The sequence below is a fragment of the Spermophilus citellus genome, assembly GCF_964194105.1.
Source record: "Spermophilus citellus genome assembly, chromosome: 1".
Taxonomy (NCBI): Eukaryota; Metazoa; Chordata; class Mammalia; order Rodentia; family Sciuridae; genus Spermophilus; species Spermophilus citellus.
Window position 1 is genome coordinate 243,932,593 of NC_138182.1, and position 14,761 is coordinate 243,947,353.

The 14,761-nt window shown below is 39.2% G+C and overlaps 1 protein-coding gene and 1 long non-coding RNA gene across 2 annotated transcripts in view; one reads left to right on the forward strand and one right to left on the reverse strand.

Annotated features, from left to right (window-relative positions):
* Positions 1–14,761, reverse strand: part of LOC308657461 — an 80,309-nt gene that overhangs the window by 51,019 nt on the left and 14,529 nt on the right. The gene's annotated exons all lie outside the window — the stretch shown is intronic.
* Positions 1–14,761, forward strand: part of ANKRD55 (ankyrin repeat domain 55) — a gene marked incomplete at its 5' end in the record, with an annotated part of 99,440 nt that overhangs the window by 7,808 nt on the left and 76,871 nt on the right. The window contains one exon of the mRNA XM_081309162.1: positions 14,400–14,522. Within this exon, the coding sequence (XP_081165288.1) occupies positions 14,400–14,522 (123 nt within the window). The remainder of the gene's footprint in view (positions 1–14,399; positions 14,523–14,761) is intronic.

The window sequence follows — 14,761 nt, forward strand, 5'->3', positions numbered from 1 at the left end:
CCAAGTAAACAAGGTCACATGAAAACAGCAGTTGGTTTAAAAAAAGAAAAAAGTAAAAAGAATTCTTCCAACCTTGGCATTCTATACTTTGGTCATGGTTTCACCAACTTTACCAGACTGCATCTTTGATCTTTCGTTCACCATGGTGAACAGGACACAGTCTGCTTTTTAAATTTATTTTTTAATCTCATTTAAAAAAAAACTGTGAGAGGGGCACCTGAAATTCACCCCAAATGGCACTTGCATCCTTCTGGTTACACAATGTTACCCTAGAGTTTGGACTATAAGTAGACTGCCTTGCAGGGACCATTGAATAAAAGAAGAGTTGAGATGGGTGCATAGGTATTTGGTTTCAGGTGGCCACAGAAGAAACCAACCTTAGGATGGCTCCTGGAGGTGCTTTGCCTTAGAGTAGTAGTACTTTTAAAATTGGAAGGTAGTGAGAATATAATCCAACTCCCTCACTCTTTACAAAGGGGGATTTACAGTGCCCTGAACCGTATGGCCCTGGAGCTGTCACTTACTGTGGGAGCCAGCTGTTTAACATCTCTGCTCTTTGCTTTCCTCCCCTTGTAAGTTGAGATGATGACACTACAGAGGATTGCAATAGACTAAATTAATTGATAAATACAAAGCACCTGGATCTGCACCCGGGGCGCAGTAATTGCCCACTTATAAGGATATAGGGTGGTTATAAAGAGGGTTCTAACAATCCTCTGAGGACTGATGAAGTAATGCATACAAGGTCCTTGGAACTGTGCCTGGTCCAGAGTATTCACCAAGTAAGTGCTAGTGATTATTATAAGTGACTCACCTAAGGTCGTGTGGACAAGAGAATAGCCTACCCTTCAAGCTGCCTCCTCCTCCACAATGAATTCATGGCAAAGCACCCATTTTTACTTGGAAGGGGAAAAATTAGCCTGAGAAGGAAAAATCTCATCAGAAGGTAACTAATCTGCTCTGGGGTTGTGGCTCAGTGGCAGTGTGCTTGCCTAGCATGTATAAGGCACTGGGTTCGATTCTTAGAACCGCTATGTAAGTAAATAAGGGTCCGTCACTATCAAAAAAAAAAAAAAAAGTTAATTCTGCTGGGAAGCTCATTGACTTCAGAGTATAATCACTTTCCCTCTCAGCCTCCACTCTTCTGTACTCTGAGTCTAAGATGCCTTTTAGGTCAAACTCTGCCCTCTGCCCTTGGCTCAAAAGCCAGTCCAGCTGCTAGCTTCCACCTTCCACGTGACTGCCACACACTTTTCTGAGCTTCATGCTGTTCTCATAACCTCTCTAGTTTTTAGGCTGAACCCCCTTATTTTAATTATTACAGTTTTATAATGTACTGTTTACTATAAGAAATCTTCTTCAATATTGTTTTTTTCAATTATGTTGGATATTCTTACCTATGTTTTGAATCTCCTTTTTCTGTTTCTTTTTGCTTTTGAAATGGTAATGTAATCTCACACTTTCAAGATCTAAAACGTGTCCAATCAATACTTCACCCACTCCCCTCTTTCTAGCCACCCAGCTCCCCTATCTGGAAGAAAACCAATGTAACCAGTATTTTTTTTTGAGTACTGATAATCAAATACTTGACTATATTCTTTTTTCTTCTTTGAAACATACCCTTGTCCACATATTGCTACAAATAAAAGCTAATATCTTCCTGACCTCAACTTCTTCCCAAATTGTAGGGAATTTGATTGAAGTTAAGACATTAAACATAAATGGATATGGTAATAATTAATTTTTTCTTATACTATTTAGCCTTCCTAACTAGGAAAATAGTATATATTGTCATAAATTCTATTCTTATATATCTTGCAATAAAGTTACATAGTTTTCTTCACTTGAATTATGAATATCTTAGAGGGGTATATTCCTATGTATTTTGTATTTTCATTGCAATGGGTTATTTTTCTCCTAATATTATTTAATGTAGACTGTGTACTTTTATACTTACTTTTAAATTCCAACTTTGTTAATTGTTTTAATCATATTGTATTAATTCTTTTGTTGACTCCCTTGTGCTGCCTGATGGGTGATTACCATGAATCTCCTTATCCTTAATATTCATTCTAAGACCCCAAGGGGATGCTGAAACCACAGACAATACCAAACCCTACCTGTACTGTTTCTTCCTATACATAGATATCTAGAGTAAAGTTTAATTTGAAGGAGTAGCCTCAGCAAGAGATTACCAATGGTAAATGATAATAACATGGAACAATATGGCAATATACTTTAATTAAAGTTACATGAATGTGGTCTATCCTTCTCACATGCACACACTATCTCTTTCTCCCTCTGTCTCTCTCAAATATCTTAGTATACTTTCACCTTTTCACTTAAATGTAGCACTTGATGGCTCCTCTTTGGCATATCTGAAGTGGCAGCACCAGTACTCTTGCCCTTTGGGGCCACTATTGGGTAAAATAACACTTAATAATATAAAATTTACATTATTAAGTAAAAAAAAACATTATTTGAAAACAAGCACTGAAATACAGTGACAGTCAACCTCATAAGCAAACTGGCTTCTAAGTGACAAATGAGTAGGTAGCATATAGAGCATGGAGACACTGGCCTGAGGGATGATCCATTACCCATGTGGGACAGAATGGAACTACAAAAAATTTTGTAATGCTACTGGAAATGGGTCATAATTTAAAACTAAAAAAAATTATTTATTTCTGAAATTTTTTATTTGATATTTTCAGACTGCTATGTACTGTGGGGAGCTGAAACTGGATAAGGGTGAACTACTGTAAATTGTTCAAATGAGGAGGGGAAGTGCTACATAGTGGGTGAGAATCCTGGCTGCAGGTCAGATGAACTGGTTTCTAGCCCCACTCTACCACTTAATAACTGTGAAACTTCCAAAAAGAAGTCATTAAATCCTTCTTTGCTTCAATTTCCTCATTTACCAACTTCATAAAGTTGTTCAGACAAATAAATGGCCTAAGATGAAATTGTTAGGAAAGTGACTGGAACATAAGTCACCTATAAAAATTAGTGATTACTAAGTTATGATTGCTTTGATCTTGCTTCATGATTATCACATCCCACTTCTTCTTTGCTTATCTTATAATATCAGTTCAAATGTGTCATATACCTTTCTTTCTACATTGTTTCACTATTAGGTATGATGTTTGCAATTAGTTTGAAATAAATATACTTAATCATATTAAAGAATATAATCTATTGCTAAAAACAGCTTTTTAGGAACAGATACCAAATAGTATAAAATGCTTTTATGGTCTTTGCTCATCTCATTGTGCTTTGTCCCTCTGGTATGATATATTTTATTAATGGATACCCTAAAATCAAAGTATCTTTAGTTCTGGAATAAGCTCCATTTGGCCATGTTATATTGTTCTTTTAACCCAAATGAATTTGATCCAGTAGAAGTTAATTTACAACTTAGAATTTTGTGTTTTCTGATTGAATTGGCCAATAGGTGCCTGTGTGTGTGTGTGTGTGTGTGTGTGTGTGTGTGTGTTGTCTTTACCAGTTAGGCTAACCGCAGAAAATAAAGTAGAAAACTTTCATTCTTCTTCTGTGTTTCAGTCTGAGAATTATTTCTTCCTCAGTCATTTGACATTTTTCTTAACATGTTAAAAGAATTCACTCTTCCCCACTGTAGAATCTTTCTATCATTGTCGGTAACTTTAGCTCTTCCCCTCCATTTGTATAGCCAACTCTCCACAACTGTGCTCCCATCTCTGGGTTATGTGTCAAACTCATTTTTCTACAGTGAGTATAAACTCTAGTGTGAATCCTAGTGAGGTTGCATGAAGGGCAGATTGGATTTTATTCTATGCCTTTTATCAAGCAACAATGAAACCAAGGTGGGTACCCAGAAATTATCCCAATGTCATGAGAAGAAATTCCATTTCAGTTGCTTGTAAGCATCTTTAGGAACCCATAATACAGTGTTCAAGGAACTACTGTCAGTCTGTGACTGTAGACAGAAAGCACACTTTAGGAGATCAGTGAAATTTTAAAGAAAATTTAAAGAAGGAAGAAATCCTGTCCAATCTGAAAATGCTTCACTGATGAGAGGGAGAAAAGAGAATTCAGATAGTGAGAACACCATAGAAGTCCCTCTGACAGAACACAGCTACAATAGAGCTTCATGGACAAGGCAAAGCTCAAGAATCATAGAATGATATAGACTTGTTCAAATTTGGGCAGTTGGGCCAGCCACCTAACTTATACTTGGATTTGTAAAATTATTTCCAGAAGACCAAGGCACTAGGGACAGTTTTATAAGCAGCACAGAGGAGGGCCCAGGAGGATGCCCTTTACTACATCCAAGGAAGACCTCTTTCTCCAATTCTTTCCCAGCCCAACAGTCATTGTTCTTGCAATGATAGGTGATTCACCATTTGGCTCTCCACCCATGTTCATTAGGTACATTGATGTTCTCATTAATCATGCATGAAAACTTAGGGGTCCACTTGCTACTCAATATTAATGTCTCTTTGAGAACTTTCCCAAGATACATTTGGCCAGAACCTATTAACCAGGGTAGTGGAGAGGAACACACTAGATCACAAGATATCCTTCTGTTTCTGAACATCTCTGGTTATTCAGAGTCTCACTTATTCTAGTTTGTACCCACCAGAACTAGTTTTGGATCTGTAGAAAATAATCCTAAAATCTCCTTCCCAGGTTTTCAATATGCACCTGTCATGTTCCACTGAATCTGCTTGGCTCCAAACTACATGAACCCTGCTTCTGTACCCACCTGTCACTACCACCCCAACCCCACAGTCTCCGGTTAAAATAGCAAATATGTGACTCCAACTCTTGCCCCTTCTAAAAAGCAAAAGAGGTAGGTGGAGTCATATAGTCTACTCAGAAGTTAGAAAGGGAGATTGGAGAACAGACGGTTGACATAACACCACTTAGTTTACTTTTCAGTATCCAAAAGCCAGCTAGGCTAGCACAATCAATTTAAGATGTATACCTCCTAATTGCCAAAGAACATTCTGACACAATGCTTCAACATCAAAAATATTTCCACAAAATTTTAGTGGTTGAGAAAACTCATTTGAGTAGAACATACAGACTAAGTTGAGCAACCAATACAGTTACCCGACTCGGAATGTTCTGTAAATTAAAGACAGTCTTTTTAAGAATTGGTGTTATTACAGTTAAAGTGCATTCTATACAAAGGCATTCCAGAAGTCAGAAAATCCAGAAAGTTCTCAAAGAGACACTAATATTGAGGCATCATTACTGAAGGACAACACAGACAAACTTCCTAAAAAAGAGTCCATTTTCAAGGCTCCTATCTGTGCAGGAGACAGACTAAAAATGGTAAAACATCCACAGGTCAGAAGAGCACCCCCAGGAACACAGGGATGCAGAGATTCAAAGAAACACACAACAAGTATCAAATGATAAATCTGGTTACAGAGAAAGGCCTGTGTTGGCCAGATATTACTCCTGAGATAATAATGTTGCAAGACTTTCCTCCACTCAGGATGAAATCCCTTCTTTCCCACGCCACGTCACCAAAGTTGTTTTGCCTCTTTCTTCTCTCAGTTGGTAACTGCAGGAAGTTTGGAGTTATTTTCCTTTAAAATGTTGAAACAAAAAACTCTTTCTCTTCTTCCCCCATGACTGACAATTTATAAGAGAATGCACACTGAGGGAATGGAGAAGAAAATGTGAAATAGCAAACTGCTTCAGTTCACCAAGTCACGACAGCCTGCTGAGAGCATCTCTTTAGTGACAAAGAAGAGACAGGTGCCTATCTATATCAAAGTAGAAATGTGGATAAGCATATTAATTAACACACTTGGAACACATATTCAGTGCCAGGCATTGCTCTCAACACTTGGTGTGAATGAACTCACTTAGCCGTCTGGACGGCTCTGTGAGGCAGGCACTATTCTTATCCCATTTGACAAGAGAAGAACAGGCATAGAAAGGTTAAGCAATTTAACTGCGATCTCACAGCTAGTGGGTAAGTGGCAGTGCCAGGATTCTACCCCTGGCAGTCAAATCCCAGAGTCTGTGTCCCTAGCATTTTTCTTTTCTTTTTTTTTTAAGAGAGAGAGAGAGAGAGAGAGAGAGAGAGAGAGAGAGAGAGAGAGAATATATTTATTTATTTATTTTTTAGTTTTTCGGCGGACACAACATCTTTGTATGTGGTGCTGAGGATCGAATCCGTGCTGCACGCATGCCAGGCAAGCCCGCTACCACTTGAGCCACATCCCCAGCCCCCCTATCATTTTTCTATTGCCCCGTGTGTGTGTGCTGCATGTCACGTGCTGTGATAAGAGTCACAGAAGGCTAATTGTGATTCAGTGGTGGCCAACTGTATCAATGACCTTCAACTTGTTCCTGCCTGGACAGAGAGTTCCAGACTGGCTCTTAATCCTACCTAGCAGCACAGGCACCATCCTGGCTCAAAGCCCAGGTCAAGGCCCCACACAGGCTTTCCATCACCAGTGGGTGGCAATGTTGTCACACGGAGGCATCAGGGTGCAGTGAAAGCATGCCCCCGCCCTCAAGGTGGAAAGGCCTCACATTCTCATGAGCAGACCACTCTGGGTGGCCCTGAGAATGCCATTTCTCCACTGTCCCACAGCATCCAGGATAATTCTACAGGAGAAAAGAGAGATTTAAGTTAGGAAAATGCACAGGAAGCCATTATTTAAGTGATTCCTCCCTATCCTGCCATAATGTTCCCAGTGTTTTAATGATAAATTAGACATTTTTCTTCCCACTAGGGCATGTCATACTGCTTTTAGGGACAGAGATTCTACCACTTTTGTTCTCACACTTTTACTAGTCTATGGTAGAAGCTGAGTAAATGGATGAATGAAAAAATGTACGTTCTTTGGAGGCACTCAGCTCTATTCCAAGGAATAACCCAAGAAAGTTGTGCATCCTCTATAATTGCCCCAAATGAATCCAGACTTCATGGATAACTCTAGGGTAGGTTCAGTCACCCAAGGAACCACAGAATAGAATAAACAAAAGAAAGCCTCTCAAACCATCTGGATTGGACTCTTGAAATTGCATTAACCAACCTGCCCTTACGTCAACCTGGCCTTTCCACAAAAGGGTCACAACTTAAGCAGAACAAGTGTCAAGCTGACCTCTAGATAACTTGGAAAAAATGGGCCTAGTAATTGATGCAGTAGAGGGCTTTCCCAAGGAATTCAACAGAACCTCAGGGCAGAGCCACTATATGAAGCTCTAAAAAAGGGGCCCACATTGGTGTAAAATCTGAGACACTCTGAAGACCCATAGCATTGCTAACAGCCTGTCATACATCTGAAAACCCAGCATTAACACTAGGCCCTTGGGATTAGGTAGAATTTATGATACACAGAAACCAGTGAGTTTTTTGATCATGAAAAATGAAGGAAAGAGATGATTTCAAGAACGTCTGTCCTCCTGTTGGTAAAATTTTATAACAATTTAAAACATTTAACCAATTAAAAAAAAACTACTAGGGTACTTTTAAGGGTCAGAATTAGAAAAACAGATTTCTTTCTGGTTTGAGAACTTTGTGAAATATCAAGGACTTGTTAGGTATGTATATCCTAGGCTCTGTCTCTTCTTTAAATAGTAGCATATTACTATAAAGCTAAGAAGCCACACTCCTCATTCAATATCTAAGGAAAAAAAATAACTTGGTTAACTTTGATTAATATTAACAAATGAAAATTCATCATAAAGAATTTGGAAAGTATAGAAAGTTCAAAAGAATATCCAAGATAGTCTAATTTTTGATGCATGTTCTTTCAGTCTTTTATACATCATATATATATATCATATATAATTGCTTACAAAATATAATCTATATTTTTTCACATGCGACTTTTTTCCTATTTCTTCATGTCTCTCCCATTCTCTCCACTGTCAGTCTCTCTTTCTCTGTGTACATTCTGGAATCCCTCTCTTCATCTCTTTTCTCCCCTTCCTTTTCCCTCCCACCACCCCATCTCTCTCTCTCTCTCTCTCTCTCTCTCTCTCTCTCTCTCTCTCTCTCTGGTCCAGGCTGGACTCTAACACATAGGCTCAAGTGATCCTGCCACCTTGGCTTCCCAAGTAGTTGGGACTGCAAGCATGTTTCAACACACCAGCCCTGAAATCTCTCTTTATGCCCCTCAATGTCTGTTTAGCTTTCACCCGAAGAGGCGAGAGTCATCCAAAACATGCTCCATGGAAACAAAGATAGCCGTATGATGAATAGGTGACAAATGGGTAGACAGTCATTGTTTAATCACATAGATCACTTGGATATCTTAAGTGCTTCTGTGACCTTCAGTGGAAAAGATTTTTCCTGCCCCCACTTTTTAGATTCCATAAGAACCATCAATTGACCTTCTCTTTGAGCCTGCTGTTTCTACACCACCCATTCTCATTTCTCCAGAGATTCTTTGTACCATTGTCAAGGTTAGGCCTGGTTATTTGCATTGACCACAGTTTATACCAGCTGTTTCTACACAACTTCTAGGGAAGCTCCCTCATTTCCTATTTCCTAATCACTCTGTGGTTTAGAATCATATCCAGGGATAAAAGTAGCTCTGAAGTACATTCTGTTCTGCCTCTCAGGTCTTCCTTCTCCCTCTCCTGTGCTTCGCTCTGAGTTCCTACTATGCACGCTTCCTCGGTGGTCATCTAGCCATGACCGGCCATTTTCAATGACAGGAAGTTTATTACCTCTTGCAGTGACCTGGAACATTTTTTACAAAGCTGTAACAATTAAAATACCTTTCGTCACTCACCCACTGCTATTTCTAACTGCTGAAGTTTCACAGAACATCTTAACCACAAAGCTGATTGCATAAAAGTCCTTTGAAAAATAATCCTATTTACAATAGCATCAAAAAGAATAAAATACTTTGAAATAAGCAACCAAGGAGGCAAAAGACATACACTGAAAATTACAAAAAAAAAATTTGCTGAAAGAAATTAGTTACCAATGAATGAAAAGAACCCTATGTTTCCTGAATGAGAAGACTTAATATATTTTTTATGGAAGCATTATAGTTGTACATAGTAGTTGGGTTCAATCTCCAGAGAAAACACATCATACATGCATGGAATTTAAGTTCCCATTCGCCCTCTTTTCCTTCCCCTCCTCCTTCCTCCATCCTCCTCCTTTTACTAATGCTCTTTCACTCGTCTATTTATTTCTAATTGGTTCTTTCTACATATTCATAGGCATGAAATTCCCTGTGGTATATTTATATATGCACATAGCATGATTTTAGACTTAATATTGTTAAAATGTCAATACTACCCAAAGCAATCTGTACATCCAATACAATTCACAATGCCCATCATGCATTTAAAGAAGTAAAAAAGTCCACCCCAAAATTCATATAAAATCTCAAAAGACCTCAAATAGCCAAAATAATTTTACAAAAAAAAAAGTTGGAGTACTTACACTTCCTGTTTTCAAAACTTACTGCAAAGCTATACTAATCAAAACGAGTGATACTGGCATAAGCACAGGCATACAGATCAATGGAACAGAACTTCGACCTCAGAAAGAATCCCATACATCTATGGTTAACTGCTTTTCAACAAAGGCACCAAGACCACTCAGTAGGGAAAGAATAGTCTTTTCAACATATAGTGCTTGAGCAACTAGATAGTCACATGGAAAATAACATACTTGGGCTCTTACCTCATACCATATTTAAAAATTAACTAAAAATGGATGGAAGACTGAAACATAAGACCTAGAATTCTTAGAAGAAAGTAGAGGGGGGCAATTAGGGAGGCTGAGGCAGGAGGATAAGTTCAACACCAGCCTCAGCAACTGAGGCCCTAAGCAACTTGGTGAGACTCTGTCTCAAAATAAAAATAAAAATAAAAAAGGCTGGAGATGTGGCCCAATGGTAAAGCAACTCTAGGTTTAATCCTCAGTACCAAAAAATAAAAGAAGAAGAAGAAAGAGGAGGAGGAGGACGAGGAGAAGGAGGAGGAGGAGGAGAAGAAGAAGAAGGAAGAATAGGTGGAAAGCTGTGTTGACCCTGGATTTAGCAATTATTTCTTGGATATGGCACTAAAATCATGGTTATCAAAAGAAAAAATAGTCAAACTGAACTCTAGAAAATGTAAAACTTTTGTTCACCAAAAGATAACATCAACAATGTGAAAAGACATCACAGAATGGAAGAAAATACTTGTAAATCATATATCTGATAAAGGTTTAATATCCATACATATAAAGATCTCCTATAGTCGGGCGTGGTGGCACACGCTTGAAACAGGTGGCTCTGGAGGCTGAGGCAGGAGAATAATAAGGTCAAAGCCAGCCTCAGCAAAAGCGAGGTGCTAAGCAATTCAGTGAGCCCCTGTCTCTAAATAAAAATACAAAATAGGGCTGAGGATGGATGTGGCTCAGTGGTTGAGTACCCCTGAGTTTAATCCCTAGTACCACCCCCCCCCAAAAAAAATCTCCTATAAACTCAACAGCAAAAAAAACAAACAATCCAATATAAAAGTAGGCAAAGGATTTGAGCAGACATTTCTCCAAAATTTAAGGGGAGATGACCAATAACACATGAAAACATATTCTACAATCATGTATACTTCATACTCATTAAGATGACTATTATCAAAAAACAAAAGCCACATACACACATAATAACAAAATATATGGAGGTGAAGACATGAGGAAATTGGAGCCCATGTGTACCATTGGTGAGAATATAAAGTAGTGTAGCTGCTATGAAGAACAGTATGGTGGTTCCCCCCCAAAATTAAAATGGATCATCATATGATCCAGCAATTCTCTAAGTATATACCCCAATGAATTAAAAGCAATGTCTCAAAGGGACTTGAACACCTATGTATATGGCAGCAAATTCACAATAGCCACAAGGCAAAAATAACCCAAGTGTTCATCTGCAGATAAGTGAATAAACACCATCTGGTACATACATATAGTGGAATGTTCAGCTTTGAAAGGAACAAAAATCAATATTACAACATTCCAGTGTGGATGAACCTTGCTGACATTATGCTAAGTAAAATCAGCTAACACAAAAAGACAAATATTGATGACTCTACAAATGTAAGATACCTAGAGTAGTCAAATTCACAGACTCAGAAAGTGGAATGGTGCTTTCCAATGGCTGCGGGCAGGAAAGGATAAGAAGTTATTGTTTAATGGGTAGAGAGTCTTGGAGACTCTCTGGAGACAGGTGGTTGTGATGGTCACACAACAATGTGAATGTACATAATGCCACTGAACTCAACGCTTAAAAATAACTAACGTGGCATTGCCATTTTATGCTATGCATATTTTATATACCTAAAGGCTACTATCATGACCTCACAGAATAATAATCTCCAGAGAAAACACATTTATTTCCTTCAACTCTTTCTCATGTCACATGAATGAAGTTCATTCATACCTCATTGTGTTCACTCTGAATGCTCTCTAGCTACCTGTAGCCCCATTTACCCTACAGATTATAAACTGCAGTATGACACTGACTGGTATCACCTTCCTCAATGTGATACCTAGACTGTCAATAATGGAGCCAGTGTTTCTTCTAGTTTATTAAAACATCACTAATTCTTACGGAGCTAACTATCCAACTAAAACCATAAGTTCCTTTCTAATGTGCCACCACTAAAACCTCTTATTGGTTGGAACTCTCTCAGTGACTAAAAACAAAACCAAAACATCCACACAAGATCATGCAAATTGACTTCAGCAAAAAAAATAATTGATTGGCACATGTAAATGTTCTAGAGATGATGCCGATGTAAGATGCAGCTTGATTCAGAAGTTTAAATTATGTCACCAGGTCTCGACTCTTTTCTTCTCTTGAGCCCTGTCTATTTCTCCTTGTTTTAGTTTTCGTTCTTCTTAGGCAGGCTTTCCATCCGTAAAATGTCACCAAGTTAGTGGAACAAAGTTAGAGTATTGTTCCCAACAACAAGTCAAATATGTTTGCTTTTTGTGGACTCTAACTGGGTTACATCCCTGAATCAGTCTCTGCCCAAGATAATGCAAATATTGAGTGGCTTTGATTCAGGTCACATGTTTCGTCCCCTGAATCCAGTCAATCCAACTGAATTAGCCCATGGGCTGAATGTGGAACAGAGCTGGTCCCCAGAGAACAATCAGGTTCAGGTTAACAGCAGGGTGAGGGAAGCTTGAGCAACAAAACCCACAGGTTCAACCACCCTTCACTGTGTTTTGTGGACTGACATATGCTTATCCCTCTTAAATATGATCTATCTAACTACTCTGGCAAGATATTTTGTGGATCCTGATTCTGCAAGGCAGTTCCACAGTGTGATGAATTTGCTTTTGCATGTGTTATTGCAATCAGTCATATGTAGGTGGTAAATATATTAGCATATTTTATATAAGCACATTACATATAGACTCTGAAGACCCACAGTTCTAGTGTCACCTTCAGCAGCTCCTTGGCCACCATGACAATCTTCCTTCTGAGATGATGTTGCTACCATCTTTGGATGTGCACATATAACCAGACACCAGGCCCATCTTTATCCTTAAGTCTGGGCCCTATTTCTTGTACCCAAAGATATTGGGAGCCATGTTAATAAAAGGTCTAGACTCCTGGGAAAGTCTTTAATAATGAGTTAATGTTCTATGCAACATATAGATTCATTATTAGCATCATCAACAAGAGATATTTTTCTCTACATGTCCCAGATTTTTCATCCTGTCTAAATAAGAGCCCTCACCCCTCAAAAAAAAGTAGCACTAGTAGTAGCAAAGTGCATACAGTGTTTACTAAAAGCTGGATCCTATTCTAAAAGCACATAGGATTAAATATTAACTCATTATCTTCCTCACTACACCCTGATGTGATAGGGAGTCGTCATCATCATCATCATCTCCCTTTTAAAGATAAGAAAACTAAGACCCAGAGAGGGTAACTGGACCACATTCACACAGGTAGTCAGTACAAGCAGAACTTGTATCCAAGTTGGCTCCAGAATTCTCACACTTACCACAAAAGTGGCCCTCAGCCTGAACACCCCTCAACTCCCACTTCCAGCCCCCACACAAACGTACAGGTGAGTCCACTTTTGGAAAAAAAAAATACCATGGAAAAATTAGAGCACAACCACCATACTTTACAAAACAGTGAATCATTTTCAATAACAAGTTGCTCCTGGTACAGGTTAACTGGTTAAAAATCATTAGTGAATTCTTAGAAATACTAGGACAGAAACCCAAACCAAAGGTTAGAAACCCTGCCAACTAAAGATCAATTCAAACTGAAAAGCATCTCTGGTATAATGTCCACATTAGGAGAAAAATACAACTTAGAAAAAAAAAACAAACCACCTTTAATTTCACTCCAATGTTTTCTTCAGACAATGGCTGTGCTTGAGGGGAAAAACACACCTGGGAGAGAGTGCATATGGGAGCTCAGCATAGCTTCTCACTAGGGGTCTCCTTAATAGAAAAGCTTGCTTCCCAGACCTTCCTGTGCTCCCTGGGGTCAGGCGACCCATGATTCTATTGTCACCTTTGTATTCATTGGTTCAATCATGCACTACAGTATAATACAGGTGGTGACTCAACTCAAAGGAGATGCATACCACCCTATTTCTTCTGGAACAACCATCTCATGAAACTCCAGGGATGACAGGAAGGGCCTTTCATGAAGGTACAACACGCAGAGATGAAACAGGGTTCCAAGGAAATGCGCCAAAAGTGAACAGGTGAATACCAGCAGAAAGCCGTTACCTAGGTCACAGCTGAAGGAGAATGAGAAGGGATGGTTGTCATGGAGCCCAGAGAGAGCTGGCTCTGCAGAGGAAGAACTCCTGGCAGGAGGGACACTGCTACTGCGAGGCACTGGACTGGGCAGGGGGGAGAACTGCCCTATCTCTCTGTCTCTTCTTCCATCCCCACCCGTCCAGTGCCTCCCCTGGACAAGCCAGAGTGTGAGAGGTCTGGGGATAGTCAGTCCTCGGGATGCAGAGCCAGACAGGGAAGCATTCTGAGTGCATCTAAAAGACAGAGAATGAGAAGCACAATGCCTCTCTCAAAGGTGGGTAAACTGAGTCACTGAGTAGCCAAGTAACATGCTTCAGATCAAAAATGAAACACAGAGCCAAGATGAGGGCCCCCTTCCCCCTCTGGTCTTCACTGATTTTGAGAAACCCGAATGCCTGGAAAGAACCACAAAATCTCAAAGAACGTCTAATCCCTCAGTTTCCTTTCCAACATACAGTGGTGTTACACTAGCCCACCTTCCTCCAGAAGTGGTGAAGGTGCAGTGATCAGGATGACTCAGCTGCCTGCCAGATTCACTAGAAAGGTTTAATGAATCACTCGTGTGGGTGATGATTTAGGTGGTTATTCTTTGAACAAACTCACTCCACACACTAACAGGGTGTCTGTTTGATTCATAAAGGTGACTCATCTGAAGAAGTTGACCTGACCATGGTCTATCAGGCAGCATCTAACGGAGATGTCAATGCTCTGACTGCAGTGATCCGGGAAGACCCCTCGATCCTAGAATGCTGTGACAGCGAAGGTGAGATCTTTACACACTTTAAATCTAGGCTGTTATGTTTTATCCTTTTAGAGATGATGTTTTGAGATGATTATGATTTTTAAAATTACTTGTGACAGTACACTTTGGTACTGCAGGATGTATTTATTACCTGTGGCTATGTGCAAATACTGCAATATTTCTTTTTTAAAAAAAAAAGGTGTTAGAAAGCTTCAAATTCTTTTACATCATCACTCAGAATAAAGTCAGCTAGTTTATTT